A 15,789-nucleotide genomic window follows, 5' to 3' on the forward strand; every position below is an offset into this window, starting at 1 on the left:
AATATTTCTCTTTTGTGGATACTGTATATTCAGCCTCTGTTTCCCAACCCATCCTTTACAGCGATTTTTAAACATACTCTGCTAATTACTTATCTGATTGCTGGAGTCACTTCAGGAGGAGATAAAAGTAAAGAGGGTGAGAAACATGCATTCATGATGTTATCTTTATTCATTTTCTACTGCTTGTACAAGCAGTCCCCAGATTTATTGAGATGAAGAATCTAGATGAGCTTTGTAATACATTTGAATTTTTACTATTGTGTTTAAACTCAGCTTTGGAACATAATACAATTTACTTAGACGGGGGATACAGTCCAGGATGTTCTTTGTATCATGCTGATTCCCTATTTCAGTGCCCAAAAAAAGAGAGTGAGTGGCTTATTTCAATCTTCTGATTCTCTGACCTGGGAAGGCAGCCTTTCTCTAATTTCTAAAATAGCTTGAGTTATACATCGGGTGTCCAGAAGGTTCACCACTGAAAATTTTGCAAGTGAAGCTTGACAGTAAGTGTATCTCACCACTCAAGACTGTTTTCTGCGCAGTTCCTAAAATGTGTTATATACTCAGCAAGTATTTGATGACAATTGTTTGACTAGAGCCTAGTCACATGTTTCTCTCTTCATTTGATATATTCTAGTGAATTCCACTCAAGTAGCAGATAGACATTTTGGAGTTTCATCTTCTGTCACTTCTTTCCATTACTGTAGTAGAATTCATTCTCCTTTGCATACATCCCATCCTTCAACTGCAAAGGAATAAATATGTAAATTCACATGTGAAGTGGAAGGTTCTCATAAATTGTTAGTTGAGAGTTCCTAGCTATAACTCAGATTTGTTTGAGAAAACCGATGGAGTAACCTATTACTCTGTTCTGCAATGTTCACTAAGTGCCACCAGGTGGAAGTACTTCAGCATTTTCCTGGACATTGAAACTAGAGCTAGAATCAACCAGCTCATCACTATCAGGGAAGCATAAAACTTCACTAAGTTTGCTTTCTCTTTAAAATAATGTCTTGTAAAGATGATTAAGCCAGTGAAATTAATTGGGGAGGCAAATATACAAAACAAAAAAATCAAAACACATTGTTGGTAAATTAAAATCTGAGATTCCCACAGCCCCGGTCTGTGCATCTCTGTATCTGACACATTGTAGATCATCAATGAATATTTGTTCTACCCTTCTCTAAGTGCATCCACCTCATTTGTTGTCTGGTACTGTTCCTACATTGGATAGACTTTTTTCTTCATAATAACCCTAGCCTAGGTCCTCCAGAGTGTCAGAGATTCTTGTCCTATTGAACAATTCTATCATTTTTATCTTGTCATAAACATTTTTAAAGTGATGATTTGTCTCACATGACCCATGTGCCCATCAGGATAGAGAAACTCCTACACTCAAAGCACATGTCCCTTCAATTAAATGATTCAACTTTCAACAGGCAAAGAAATGTGAGTTAAGCATGTCAGCTTATAGCACTGAGATGTTTTTTCCCTAGCTTTGTCCCTTTGGCACATCAGCATTTAAAAATGGATGGTGGATTTCCAGCTAAATCTAACAAATTGTCCACATGTATACATCTCTTTCTTCTCCAGAGTCCCTACAAAATGATGGTAATAAAATATTTTAAAAGTATAAATACACAGCAACAAAGAGAATTAATGAAGTGTTTTCAATGGGCTAGTCATGCCAACAAATTTCTGGAAGACAGATTAGTTAGAAGATAAAACCTGGCAGGGGAACTGAGTGGTGGGAGACCATGAGCATAGGATAGGGGTTAGCTGAAAGAAAAGCAGTTTTCCCTGTAGAACCCTAGAGGGTGAGTTATGAAAGGCCAAATAATGATAAGGGGTGGGAGTCAAGGCAGGCTGGAAACATATGCATTAATTCAAAGTATTAATTGAAAGCATGTACAGAAGAACCTATGTTGTCCCGCATTCCTCTTGACACACATTGGCAGACAGAAGTTGAGAATTTTTCTTTTGCAAAAACCATTGTTAAGTTCCCTGAGAAAAGAGTCTTGCATTCTATCTAGATATACTACAGCATGACTCTATCCCCCCTCCTAGCTGCTCTAAAACAAAGTACAACAGGTGGCAACCCTTGCTCACACACAAAACCCCATCAACAGGCATTACATCCTTAAATATTAAGCAGCAACCACACTTTGTGAAATTTGGGGAAACTCTGCAAATAAAAGAGACAGACAAAGGTAAATAAAGAAAAAAATACTATTAACGATAGAGAGACAGCTGGGCTTTGTGGCTCATGCCTATAATCCCAGTGCTTTGAGAGCCTGAGATGGGAGGACCTCTTGAGCCCAGGAGTTCTAGGCTGTAGTCAGCTATGATCACACCACTGCAGTCCAGCCTGAGTGACAGAGTGAGACCTCATCTCCAAAAAAATTAAAAATAAAAATAATTTAAAAAATAAAATAAAGAGATAATGCAGGGTACAGATGAGAAAGACATAGGTACATGCCAAAAGGAAATATAACTAAAGTGAGCTTAGCCTATACATTGAGTAATTTTACCTAGTCATGGTGAGACCATATTATTGATTTTTAACTTTTAGAATTAATCTATAAACCCAGCACAGAAAAACTTAAATGAGTTACTGAACACAATGTAAATGCTACGAGCTCAAAAGTGCAAAAATTAAAGTGCAGAGAATAGTTTAGTGGTTCTCCAACAAGTTAAAAATAGAATTGCCATTTGACACAGAAATATTAGGTATATACCTAAAAGAATTTAACAGTTGTTCAAACAAAAACTTATACAAAGTGTTCATTGCAGCAAAATTCACAATAGCTGAAAAGGGCAATCTAAATGTCCATCAACAGGCAAATGAACAAGTAAAATGTAACATACTCATATGGCATATTATTCACTCATAAAAAGGTATAAAGTTGTATACATGCTACAACATGCATAAACCTTGAAAACATTACACTAAGTGAAAGAAGCCAGGCACAAAAGGCTACATTCTGGATGATTCTACTTATGTTCCTATTCTGTTATTACGTTTTATCCTGTTATATTCCTATTCTGTTTTTCTGTTCTATGAAACAAGAAATAAAAGTATTAATATAGTAGTAAAACACAAAAGTAGAAGAATTAAAAATAATATACTATGATGAGTAATGTTCTCTATTGAGAGAATTGTGGGGAAGTGGAAGAATGGAATTGAGATAGACAATGTCTCAAACTGATGTTAGAAGTGAAGATGCATTGTTTATAGAAACAAGGATGACTTCCAGAAGAAGCAGCTGAAAACCACGGAAGTGGTTGCTTCTGGAACCTAGCACTTAAAACTATCATTATTGTTAAGATAAGCGACTGGAGAGGCCAGATCTACAAAGAAAGGGCACAGTTAAAAGGGCCAGAAAACTAAGCAGGAATACTTAGGTTTAGGAGTGAATACCGAGAAGCTACTTTTCTCCATTTTTTAAATATTTGCTTCTTTTTAGTACTTGGGTAGATTTTCTATAAAGCCAGGATATATCATATTGAAAGCTCTCAAAGTCTTGTCTTAGAGGAGGGGTAGCTGTGGTTGTCACGCTTCTGAATGGCTGTGCAGGATATACATCAGTGTGCTCCATGATCCACGCTGCCTTACTCTTCTCTCGGCCTACCTTGGGTCATGTCCCACTCCCTAAACATGCCTTTTTAGTTGGTGACAGTAAGTGGAAATGCAGTCTAGGCACGACCACACATACTCTGCTAGAGGCATCCACCTAACATATACAGTTAGATAGATCCTAACTGGCAAACAGAAGAGAAGGAAACCACGAGGAGTTTCATTTACAAAAACATCCACTAAGAACTACACATTTAACAAGTTCCTGAGCAGGGATAATCAGGGAGGACATTTGAGGCAAAACCTGTAATATAAGATGACTGTGAGGCCAGTCCCCTGTAAGTGGTGCTCAGCTTCAGTGAGTTAAGCTGTGAGAAGTACTACGCTTCTCTCATGCCCTGTAGAGAGAGAAAACTTGCTCCTTTTTCTCATGCCCATACACAACGATCTTGCCATCGAGTGGGGGAAAAAAACCTTGGAATATAAACCCCAAAGAAAAGGACTTCCAGGGAAAGAGAGCATTTCTCCCTAGGGCCTAGAGCAGAGGCAGCTGCTACTGTCTGCTCCCAGACTCTCCAAAGCCACAGAGCTCCTAAAAGGGGAAGGACCAGGCCAGTCTTTGTATGGGTGGAAAAGAATACAAGCAGAATATCCACGGAAAAAAAGATATTTATAATCTCTGTTCTCCTACTGAGACCTTCACTCCCCACATCACAATTCAATTATGGCCTTGGCCCGTGACCCAGATGACCCAGGCCACTTCATATTTCTTCCTTAGGAATTTCTGTGTGTGTGTGAGAGAGAGAGAGACAGAGTGGGCAGGAAGTGGTGAGGTAAGTCACGTAAAGGGCAGGGAAAATGGGGCATGAAAAAGGTCAACAGAAGCAGAAGCAGGCCTTGCGATCCCTCAGGAGTTTACCATCAACAATTGCTCCAATCATCAAAGCCTCTACCTAGGAAAAGTAATCACTTGTCTTGGGGGCAAGAACTATCTGCAAGCCATGCTGCTAGTTCGCCAAATCTACATTTAATCAGAGCCCTTCTTTGTTTTAAAAAAAAGGCACACACAATTGGTAAAGGGCACCCATAATTTCATAAAAGCAAATGCCTTCTGTATCTTTCCTCTTTTCTATCTCTACTCTCTTCTCTATGTGGATATTCTCTAGCCAAACAGGTCCATTAAGATGAAAATCTAAATATTTGACTAGTCGAAGTGTTGAAGAAGTTGTAGAAGGAAATACAGAAATATTTTGGTAGTAGCTTTGACATCAAAAGCAAATGCTCCGCATTTTAAAAAATTTCCCTGGGAGGAATCAGAACAACTTCAAGAGGAAAAGTGGCATACCTCCTCAGTGACTTATAGTGTTTCATATGTGGAAAAGGAAACACTAAAGGTTTTGGAAATACACATCCCACCTTACTTTTCCACGTCCTGGGAATTTGCTACCCGCAAATGGCTACCCACTTCATGCCACTTCATGGCATTAGTTGAGTCACCATTATTTCCAAGTACTTTGCTAGGATTTTTTCTTCTTGTCATCAGTGTTACCCCTTACTCTCCACAATAACTGTTACAAAGTGGAATTTATTATCTTCATTTCACAGATGAGGAAATTGAGAGTCAGTAACGGGGCCAGGATTTGATTACAGATATTGTAAACTCTGAAGCTTATCTTAGAATCCTAGTCTGATTTATAACAGGATCAGATGCATGCAGACATTTTCATGTTGGCTATGCATAGCAAATGAATGTTCTCCTTTGTTTCTCCATTAGACAAGTGTTGATGCTCCATGTTTGGGTCTCCTGGCAGCAGAGCTGTCTCTTTTGTGTTCCCATGAAGATCCTTCGATTGTACAACAAGCGTCATTGGGAATGTGTCACCTCCTCTACATTGCACAGTGTCAGAATGGTAAGAATGGTTCACTATCTTTTCTCAGGGTTACTAAGAATATATCCCTCGTTATGCAATTTATGGGTCCTGGGAAGGCTCTATGTCTGTTAATTTCTAAATCCTGTCCCAAGAGTCATAGCTATACTTTCTAAAATGTATCTTTGAATCTTTTTCGCATTGTCAAGAAATTCTGGTAATAGTGTGGTTGGTTCTTCAAGATTTATAAAGTACTGTTCTTAGATTACTTGAGTATTAATGGTGGGGAGAGGAATGCTGGGTAGAACCAGGAAGGACGGAGAAGGAGAGAGTTTACCAATGGGACTTTAAAAATGAGGTATTTTTTCTATCTAATTGAGCATCTGATAGACTACTCAGAAGATTCTTGCTTCAATGGTGGAGAAAAATCAGCCTAGGATTAAAATAAATGTTGCTATGACTTGTCTAACAAAACATAAAAGCAAGACCTGAAAGTATTAAACTATTTCCAAGTAATTTAATTGCATTCTAGAACAAAGCTTAAAAATACTTGTATATTTGTAAGGGGTGGAGCCTCTGTCTATGGAGCCTATGCCTCTGCTTCTGTCCAGGATATAATAACAGAGAACAGATTTACTCTATTTACCCTCCTATAATAAGCAACCTTAATATATGTATAGTTTTTGGCCAGGCGCAGTGGCTCACGCCTGTAATCCCAGCACTTTGGGAGGCCAAGGCGGGTGGATCACAAAGTCAGGAGATTGAGACTATTGGCTAAAACGGTGAAACCCCGTCTCTACTAAAAAATACAAAAAAATTAGCCGGGCATGGTGGCAGGTGCCTGTAGTCCCAGCTACTCAGGAGGCTGAGGTAGGAGAATGACATGAATCCGGGAGGCGGAGCTTGCAGTGAGCCAAGATCACACCACTGCACTCCAGCTTGGGTGACAGAGCGGTGACAGAGTGGAACTCCGTCTCAAAAAATATATATATGTGTGTGTGTGTGTGTGTGTGTGTGTGTGTGTGTGTGTATATACATATATATGTGTGTGTGTGTGTGTGTATATATATGTGTATATATATGTATATATATATGTGTGTGTGTGTGTATATATGTATATATATATGTATTATATATATGTGTGTATATATATATACACACACACACATACAGTTTTCAATTCATTGGACATTAAATAACAAAGGATAATGACTCTTGAAAGATGAGAAGATAAGAACAAATGAGGTGGGGTTTGTAATTGCCTAAGCTTACCACCTAGAGTACATTTCTAGGAGCCAACACAAAAAGAGATAAGCCAGTGGTCTCATCAAGTTAAAAAGAAATGGGAGTCTAGATAGGTCAATATCTAGAGTTGAAAGGCCAGGGTACCAGAACGGCATACATGAGTACATGCACACACATACACACACACACACGCACAAACCCACAAACTCGAGATCTTCAGAGATCTAAAGAGAGCCCCCTTTAAGTATTTAGCTGAGTACTAATGAGAATATGCATGTGAGTAAACTGCCTGAGTTCGAAGGGTGGGAAACAACAAAAACGATTACAGAAAAAGATCCAGTGCTCAACAAAGGCTGGTGATAATACCTATGCCTGTAAGCCAGAATTTAAAAGCTTATAATTCACAAGTACTGAGGTAGAGTACTCAGATGGGTTTTGTCTCATTAGGAGAAAAAAATCATCCCCAGACCAAACTGTTTCAGTGCTACCTAAAAAGGCCTAAAAACAAGATCTAAAAGTATCACTATCTCCAAATAATTTAATTATTTACCAAAGCAAAGCTGAAGAATACCCCTAGAAATAAAAAAATTCCTGCACTCAACAAGTTAAAATGAACATGTCTGAAGTCCAATTAAAAAAAAAAATTATTAGGCCGGGCATGGTGGCTCACGCCTGTAATCCTAGCACTTTTAAAGGCTGAGGCGGGCAGATCACCTGAGGTCAGGAGTTCATGATCAGCCTGGCTAAAATGGTGAAATCCCATCTCTACTAAAAATACAAAATTAGCTGGACGTGGTGGTATGTGCCTATAATCCCAGCTACTCAGGCTGAGACAGGAGAATTGCTTGAACCTGTGAGGCGGAGGTTGCAGTGAGCCAGGATCACGCCACTGCACTCCAGCCTGGGCAATAGAGAAAAGGCACGAATGATAGAATGAGTAGAGTGTGACATTAAAAGATTTATTATAACTATATTCCACTTATTTAAGGAATTAGAAGATAAAAACATCTTAAGTAGAGACATAGAAAAACTCCTAAAAGACCTATATTGAACCTCTGGAGATAAAAATGACAGTATCTGAGAAGAAAAATTCTCTGGCATGGATTAACAACATTGCAGAAGAAAAGATTCATGAGCTTGCAGACATAGTAATTATCAAAATTTAAACAGAGAAATAAACAACTGAGACAAATAGAGCATCAATGAACTATGAGGCATGTCTAATTTGAGTCTCTGAAGAGCTTAATACATATCTTATTTGAGTCTCTGAAAGTGAGAAAGTCAGGACAGAAAAACAAATTAAAGAATAATGACTGAAAAATTTTCGAGTGTAATAAAAGCTATAAACTCACACACCAAAAAACATGGCAGAGAACAGGAAATGTGAAGAAAAGAACATCAAGGCACATCATAATTAAATTGCTTACAAGTGATAAAGAAAAAAATCTTAAAAGGAGCCAAAGAGGAGAAAGGACATTATATATAGAGAAACAAAGGTAAGGGTGACAGCAGATTTCTCATCAGAAATGACACAAGTTATAGGCAATGAAGCCAACATAAAAAAATACAGAAAAGAAGAAAAAAAGTGTCAATCTAGAATCCTTAAATGAGTAGAAATATATTTCAAAAAAAAATAAAATAAAGACATTTTAGATATACAAGAGTTGCTAGAATTAATTACCATCAGATCTTTAACTGCAAGAAATGTTAAAGAAAATTCTTTTAGAAAAGGAAATTATACCAGATGAAAATCTAGATCTACAAAAAGGAATGAAGAGCACTGGAAAACTTCAACAATATAGATAAGTATTCATTTCTCTCTCTTATTTAAATCTCTTTAAACGATAGCCAGCTCTTTAAAGCAAAAATAATAACAAAAGTAAAATGTATAAAAACAATAACACAAAAACTTACAGGGGAAAATGTATAAATGTGTTTTAAAATTTTTCTCCTATGCACAAAGCTATAAAATAACACTTGAAAGTAAACTGTAATAAGTTAAGGATGTATCATCTAAACCCTAAAGCCACCACTAAGATAACATAGCAAAAAGTTATATATAATAAGCCAAAATGGAGCTAAAATGGAATCATGGAAAATAATTTAAAATGAAGCAAAAAGAATAGGGAAAAAAATAAGAAAAAATAGTAAACAAATAATCAAAAAAATTTTTAACCCAATCATAATAAATGTAAATGTTCTAAATATCCGAAGTAAAGAGACAGAGATTGTCAGACTGAATAAAAAGCAAGCCTCAACTATATGCTGCCTACAAGAAACTCACTTTAAATATAAAACACACATGAATTAAATGTTAAATGTTAGAAAATGATATGTTAACAATAATAAAAAGAAAATTAGAGTGGCTACATTATATTGCTATAAAAAGATATATTTTAGAGATAAGAATGCCTCCAAGGAAAAAAAAAAGTCATTTCATAATGATAAAGGGATCAATTAATTAGGGGGACATAATAATTTTTTTGAATAGATTTAGGAGGTACAAATGCTGATTTGTTGCTTGGATATATTGACTAGTAAGCATCACCTAAATAGTGTACATTTTACCCATTAGGTCCTTTCTCATCCCTCACCCCACCTTTCATCTTCCTACCTTTATGAGTCTCTGATGCCTATTAATATGCTCTGTATGCCCATGTGTACACATTATGTAGTGAGAACCTGTGGTATCTGACTTTCTGTTTTGAGTTATTTCACTTAAGATTGTGACCTTTTTTGCCTCAATGATCTGTCTAATACTGTCAGCAGGATATTGAAGACTCCCATTATTATTGTGTGGGATGTTGAAATCTCTCACTATTATTGTGTGGGAGTCTAAGTTTCTTTGACGATCTCTAAGAACTTGCTGTATGAATCTGGGTGCTCCTGTCTTGGGTGCATATTTATTTAGGATGGTTAGGTCTTCCCATTGAATTGAATCCTTTACCATTTATGTAAATGCCCTTTTTGTCTTTTTTGATCTTTGCTGGCTTAAAGTCTGTTTTGCCTGAGATTAGGATTGCAACCCCAGCCTTTTTCTGTTTTCCATTTGCTTGGTAGGGTTTCTCCATTTCTTTATTTTGAGGCTATAAGTGTCATTACATGTGACATGGGTCTCTTGAAGACAGCATACCATTGCATCTTTGTTCTTTATTAAGCTTGCCACTCTGTGCCTTTTAATTGGAGCATTTAGCCCATTTACCTTCAAGGTTAGTGTTATTTATGGATTTGATCCTGTCATGATGTTAGCTGATTAATTATGCAGACTTGTTCATGTGATTGCTTTATGTATTACTGGTCTGTGTACTTCAGTGTGTTTTTGCTGTGACTAGTACTGGTCTTTCCTTTCCATATTTAGTGTTCTTTTCAAGAGCTCTTATCAGGCAGATCAGTGGTAATGAATTTCTTTGGCATTTGCTTGTCTAAAAAGGGTTTTATTTCTCCTTCGCTTAGGAAGTTTAGCTGAGCCAGATATGAAATTCTTGGTTGGAATTTTTTTTTTTTTTTTTTTTTTAAGAATGTTGAGGCCAGGCATGGTGGCTCATAAATCCCAGCACTTTGGGAAGCTGAGGTTGGTGGATCAATTGAGGTCAGGAGTTTGAGAACAGCCTGGCCAACATGGTCAAACCTCGTCTCTACTAAAAATACAAAAATTAGTCAGGCATGGTGGTGTATGCCTGTAATCCCAGCTACTCAGGAAGCTGAGGCATATTAAAAAATGATAACATTTTTTTCTTTTTTCATTTTGACCTTGGAGAATCTGACGATTATGTGTTTTGGGGATGTATAATTGTGCAGGGATTGTCTGTATTTCCTGAATTTGACTGTTGACCTCTCTAGCAAAGTTGGAGAAGTTTTCATGGATGAAATCCTGAAATGTTTTCCAAGTTGTTTGCTTTCTCCCCATCTACAGCAGGGATGCCAATAACACATAGAATTGTCCTCTTTATATAATCTTGTATTTCCTGGAGGTTTTGTTCTTTACTTTACATTCTATTTTCTTTTTTTTTTTTCTGACTACCTTAATTCTGAGAGCCAGGCTTCAAGTTTCATGATATTTTTCCTCAGCTTGGTCTATTCTGCTGTTAATACTCGCATTTGCATTGTGAAATTCTTATAGTGTGTTTTTCAGCTCTATCGGGCCAGTTAGGTTTTTTCAATCTGGCTATTTCATCTGTCAGCTCCTGTATCATTTTATTGTGAGTCTTAGTTTCCTTGGATTGGGTTTTGCTATTCTGAATCTCAGTAATCTTCATCCCTAGCCATATTCTGAATTATATTTCTGTCATTTCCATCAATCCAACCTGGTTAAGAACACTTGTTGGAGAACTATTTCAGTCATCTGGAGGACATAAAACACTCTAGCTATTTGAGTTACTGGTTCTTTCTCAGCTCTGCATGAGGGTATTCCTTTAACTGCAGTGGAGATTGAGTATAGTCAGCAGACTTCTTTTTGGGATGTCTTCACAGGGCTGAGCTTTGTGCAGGGTCTGTATTTGTATCTGACTTCTCATCTTTGATTTCATGGTAGGGTATGTTAGTGAAATATTTTGGTGTTGAGGTTTTAGGGTGTGATCTGGTCAATGGCACTTAGGCACAGTGGTCAGTTGGTAGACTCTTGCTCAGTTGTGGCTCCCCTATATTTCCTTACAGTAGTAGCTATGCTCCTTCTCAGTACCCTGAAACCATGGGCTCCTTTCCCACTTGAGTGTTGGCTATAGATCATGGCTTGGCACTTCCAGGATGCCTATCACAACTCTGGGGTGATTTCAAGGTTTATATTTCCTCCCTAACTTGGAGGCAGCAGAGAAAAGAACCTCGGCAGTGATTTTGGCCAACAGTCTTTTGCTTGACTTCTGGAGGCTCCACACCAGAGAGATGCAGGTCAGTAATTGCTTAGTGTAATCAACCCAGGATTGAAGGTCTGTGCTGTGGGCCCAAGCTAGGAGTTCCCGGCCTGGTGATAAGCAGGGAGCATCAAGTAGAACCCTTGGGAGACAGACTGGTCCCCTCTCTTTGGGTTGATTGTAGCTTGCTGGAGGTGCAGATTAGGTACTTACAGTCTTTGCTCCTTCTTTAGTCCAAGGGTAGCAGGGGTAGTACCACTGCAGAGGCAGTGGTAGAGGAGTTTTCAGTTGCTCCCATGAGCTCTACTTCCAAGAAACACGGAGCTGCTGTTACTGAGATTGTTCAGCCAGTAGGGTAGGACAGCTAAATTGCTGGTATGAGCTTGGGGTTGTGCTTGTTGGAGAGCAGGGGTTCAAGGACTCTCCAGGTGGAAAGATTGGTCTCCTCTTCCTATGGTGACTGTGGTGTGCTATAAGCTCTGGTGTAGCCCTCAGGCTCATTTCTTCCCCAAATTGAGGGCAGCAGGGATAGAACTCTGCTGTGGCAATGGCAGAGAGGTTGTCAAATACCTCTGGGAGCCTTTCCCCAGGGAGACTCCAGGCCACTTACCAAGGGACATGCTCAGCCATGGTTGTGGGTGACCATTCTGCAGTTATGAGCCAGGGGCCCTGCCTGGTGAGGAGTGGGGGTTGGGTATTTCCAGAGAATAAGGGTTAGACTCCTTTTCCTCTTGTGGCTGGAGTGTGTTGGAGGTGCCCGCATAGTGATTAGGCCCTTTGTTCCTTCCCCCAGCCCAAGGGCTGTTAGGGGAGTACCACGGCAATTGCAGTGGTGGAGGTGTTGTGGGTTGACTCTGGGATTTTCTACTCAGAGAGATGCTGGGCTGCCTCTGATTGAAGGGTCAGATGGCGGCAGGGTGGTTGTGCTGGAGTCCAAGGTCAAGAGACCGTGTCCAGTGAGGAGAAGGACTGAGACCTGGGTGGAAAATAGCCCAGCCACTTTTTCATGTTGGGAATGCTCTGTGCTGGGAATTCAGACCAGTCTTTGGTCCCCACAGACTCTCAAGAGCCTGGAGACAGTAAGGGTTATAAGACAGCAAAGATGGCAACTCGCCCTCCCAGGGAGCTCTGTCCCAGAGAGTTGCAGAGATGCTACTGGCTCAATAGCGCTGGTGAGGGATTGCTGGAGATCCAAGCCAGGAGAACCTATTCAGTGAAAACTTAAATGATTGTTAGCATTTTGTAGCAATAAAATGTTTTTAAGTAAGATATGTATGTTTTTAGACATAATGCTATTGCATACTTACTAGAATATAGCATAGTGTAAACATACATTCTATAGGCATTGGGAAACCAACAAAATTAATGTGGCTTACTTTATTGTGATAATCACTTTATTGCAATGATCTGAAACCAAACCTGTAGTATCTTTTGAGGTATGTCTGCACGTAATGGTAAAATACTGAATGATTTCCCTGAAACATCAGAAACAAGACAAGGATGTGTATTATCACTACTTCTATTCTATTCAACATTGTGCAGAATAGAATTGAGAGTCCAGAAATAAATCCATATATATAGTCAGCTGATTTTTTATGAAGTTTCAAAGGCAATTTAAAGGAGTGAGCACAAACTTTTCAATAAATTGTGTTTGGAAAAAATGAATATGTATAGGCAGAAAAACAACTTTGATCCATACTTCATATATATTCAAAAATTAATCCAAAGTGAGTAATAGAACTAAATGTAAAATCTACAACTATAAAACTCAAAGAAATTTGGGGGCCTTGGATTAGTTAAGATTTCTTAGATACAATAATCAAAGTATAAATGAAAATAAATGATAAATTAGGTATTTCTGCTCTTTGAAAGATACTGTTAATAGTTAAGCCACAGACTGGGAGAAAATATTTGCAAACTACATATCTGATAAAAGACCCATATTCAAAGTTCATAAAGGACACTCAAAACTCTGTAAGAGGAAGAGAGGAAGTTGTCTCTGCTTACAGATTACATGATTTTATATTTAGAAAACCCCATCATCTCAGTCCACAAACTTCTTGAACTGATAAGCAACTTTAGCAAAGTTTCAGAATACAAAATCAATGTGCAGAAATCACAAGCATTCCTTTACACCAACAATAGGCAAGCAAAGAGCCAAATCATGAATGGACTCCCATTTACAATTGCTACAAAGAGAATAAAATACCTAGGAATACAGCTAACAAGGGATGTGATCTCTTCAAGGAGAACTGCAAACCACTGCTCAAGGAAATAAGAGAGGACACAAACAAACGGAAAAACATTCCAGCCTTATGGATAGAAAGAATCAATATTGTGAAAATGGCCATACTGCCTAAAGTAATTTATAGATTCAATGCTATTCCTATCAAACTACCATTTACATTCTTCACATGATTAAAAAAAATATTTTAAATTTCATATGGAATCAAAAAAGGCCCCGTACAGCCAAGACAGTCCTAAGCAAAAAGAAGAAAGCTGAAGGCATCATGCTACCTGACTTCAAACTATACTACAAGGCTACAGTAACCAAAACAACATGGCACTGGTACCAAAACAGACATATAGACAAATGGAGCATAACAGAGACCTCAGAAATAACACCTCACATCCACAACTATTTGATCTTTGACAAACCTGACAAAAACAAGTAATGGGGAAAGAATTCCCTATTTAATAAATGGTGCTTGAAAAACTGGCTAGCCATATGCAGAAACTGAAACTGGACCCCTTCCTTACTCCTTATACAAAAATTAACTCAAAATGGATTAAGATTTAAATGTAAAACTCAAAACCATGAAAATCCTAGAAGAAAACCTAGGCAATACCATTCAGGACATAAGCATGGGAAAAGACTTCATGAATAAAACACCAAAAGGAATTGCAAGAAAAGCCCAAATTGACAAATGGGATCTAATTCAACTGAAGAGCTTCTGCACAGCAAAAGAAACTACTGTCAGAGTGAACAGGCAACCTACAGAATGGGAAAAAATGTTTGCAATTTATCCATCTGATAGAGGTCTAATATGCAGAATTCACAGGGAACTTAAACAAATTTACAAGAAAAAAAAAAAAAAACAACAACCCCATCAAAAAGTGGGCAAAGGATATGAGCGGAGACTTCTCAAAAGAAGACATTCACACAGCTAACAGACATATGAAGAAAACCTCAACATCACTGATCATCAGATAAATGCAAATTAAAACCACAATGAGATAACATCTCATGCCAGTCAGAATGGTGATTATTCAAAAGTCAGGAAACAATAGATGCTGGAGAGGATGTGGAGCAATAGGAACGCTTTTACACTGTTGGTGGGAATGTAAATTAATTCAACCATTGTGGAAAACAGTATGGCAATTCCTCAAGGTTCTAGAGCCGGAATACCATTTGACCAGCAATCCCACTACTGGGTATATACCCAAAGGAATATAAATCATTCTACTATAAAGACATGTGCACACATATGTTTACTGCAGCACTGTTTACAATGACAAAGACATGGAACCAACCCAAATGCCTATCCATGATAGACTGGACAAAGAAAATGTGGTGCATATATACACTGGAGTAGTATGCAGGCATAAAAAGGAATGAGATCATGTCCTTTGCAGGGAGATGGATGAAGCCGGAAGCCATCATCTTCAGCAAACTAGCACAGGAACAGAAAATGAAATACTGTGTGTTCTCACTCTTAAGTGGGAGTTGAGCATTGAGAACACATGGACACAGAGAGGGGAACAACACACACCAGGGCCTGTTGGGGGTGGGGGGGTGGGGGGTGAGGGCAAGGAACTTAGAAGGTGGGTCAATAGGTGCAGCAAACCACCATGGCACACGTGTACCTATGTAACAAACCTGCACATACTGCACATGTATCCACCCCCCTTTTTTTAGAAGAAATAAAAAAAAACTCTCTAAGAAAAAAGACAACCAAATTAAAAAATAAAAATGGATTTAAATAGCCATTTTACCAAAGAAGAACACATAGCAAAGAAGCAAATCAAATAACGTTCTATATATACCTATTAAAGAAATGTAAATTAAAACTATAATGAGATGCCACTACACACCCATTAGAATTTCTAAAACTGAAAAGACTGATTCTACCATGTGTTATTAAGGATGTATAGTCACTTGAGCTCACATACATTGTGGGCAAACTGTAAAATAGTATAACAACTTTGAAAATAATTTGGCACTATCCTAAAAAGATAAACATATAGCTAT

At 38.1% G+C, this 15,789-nt stretch overlaps 1 protein-coding gene across 1 annotated transcript in view; it reads left to right on the plus strand.

Annotated features, from left to right (window-relative positions):
* Positions 1-15,789, plus strand: part of MROH9 (maestro heat like repeat family member 9) — a 128,354-nt gene that overhangs the window by 21,145 nt on the left and 91,420 nt on the right. The window contains exon 7 of the mRNA XM_077988826.1: positions 5,352-5,487. Coding sequence (XP_077844952.1) covers positions 5,352-5,487 — 136 coding nt within the window. The remainder of the gene's footprint in view (positions 1-5,351; positions 5,488-15,789) is intronic.

The sequence above is a fragment of the Macaca mulatta genome, chromosome 1, assembly GCF_049350105.2.
Source record: "Macaca mulatta isolate MMU2019108-1 chromosome 1, T2T-MMU8v2.0, whole genome shotgun sequence".
Taxonomy (NCBI): Eukaryota; Metazoa; Chordata; class Mammalia; order Primates; family Cercopithecidae; genus Macaca; species Macaca mulatta.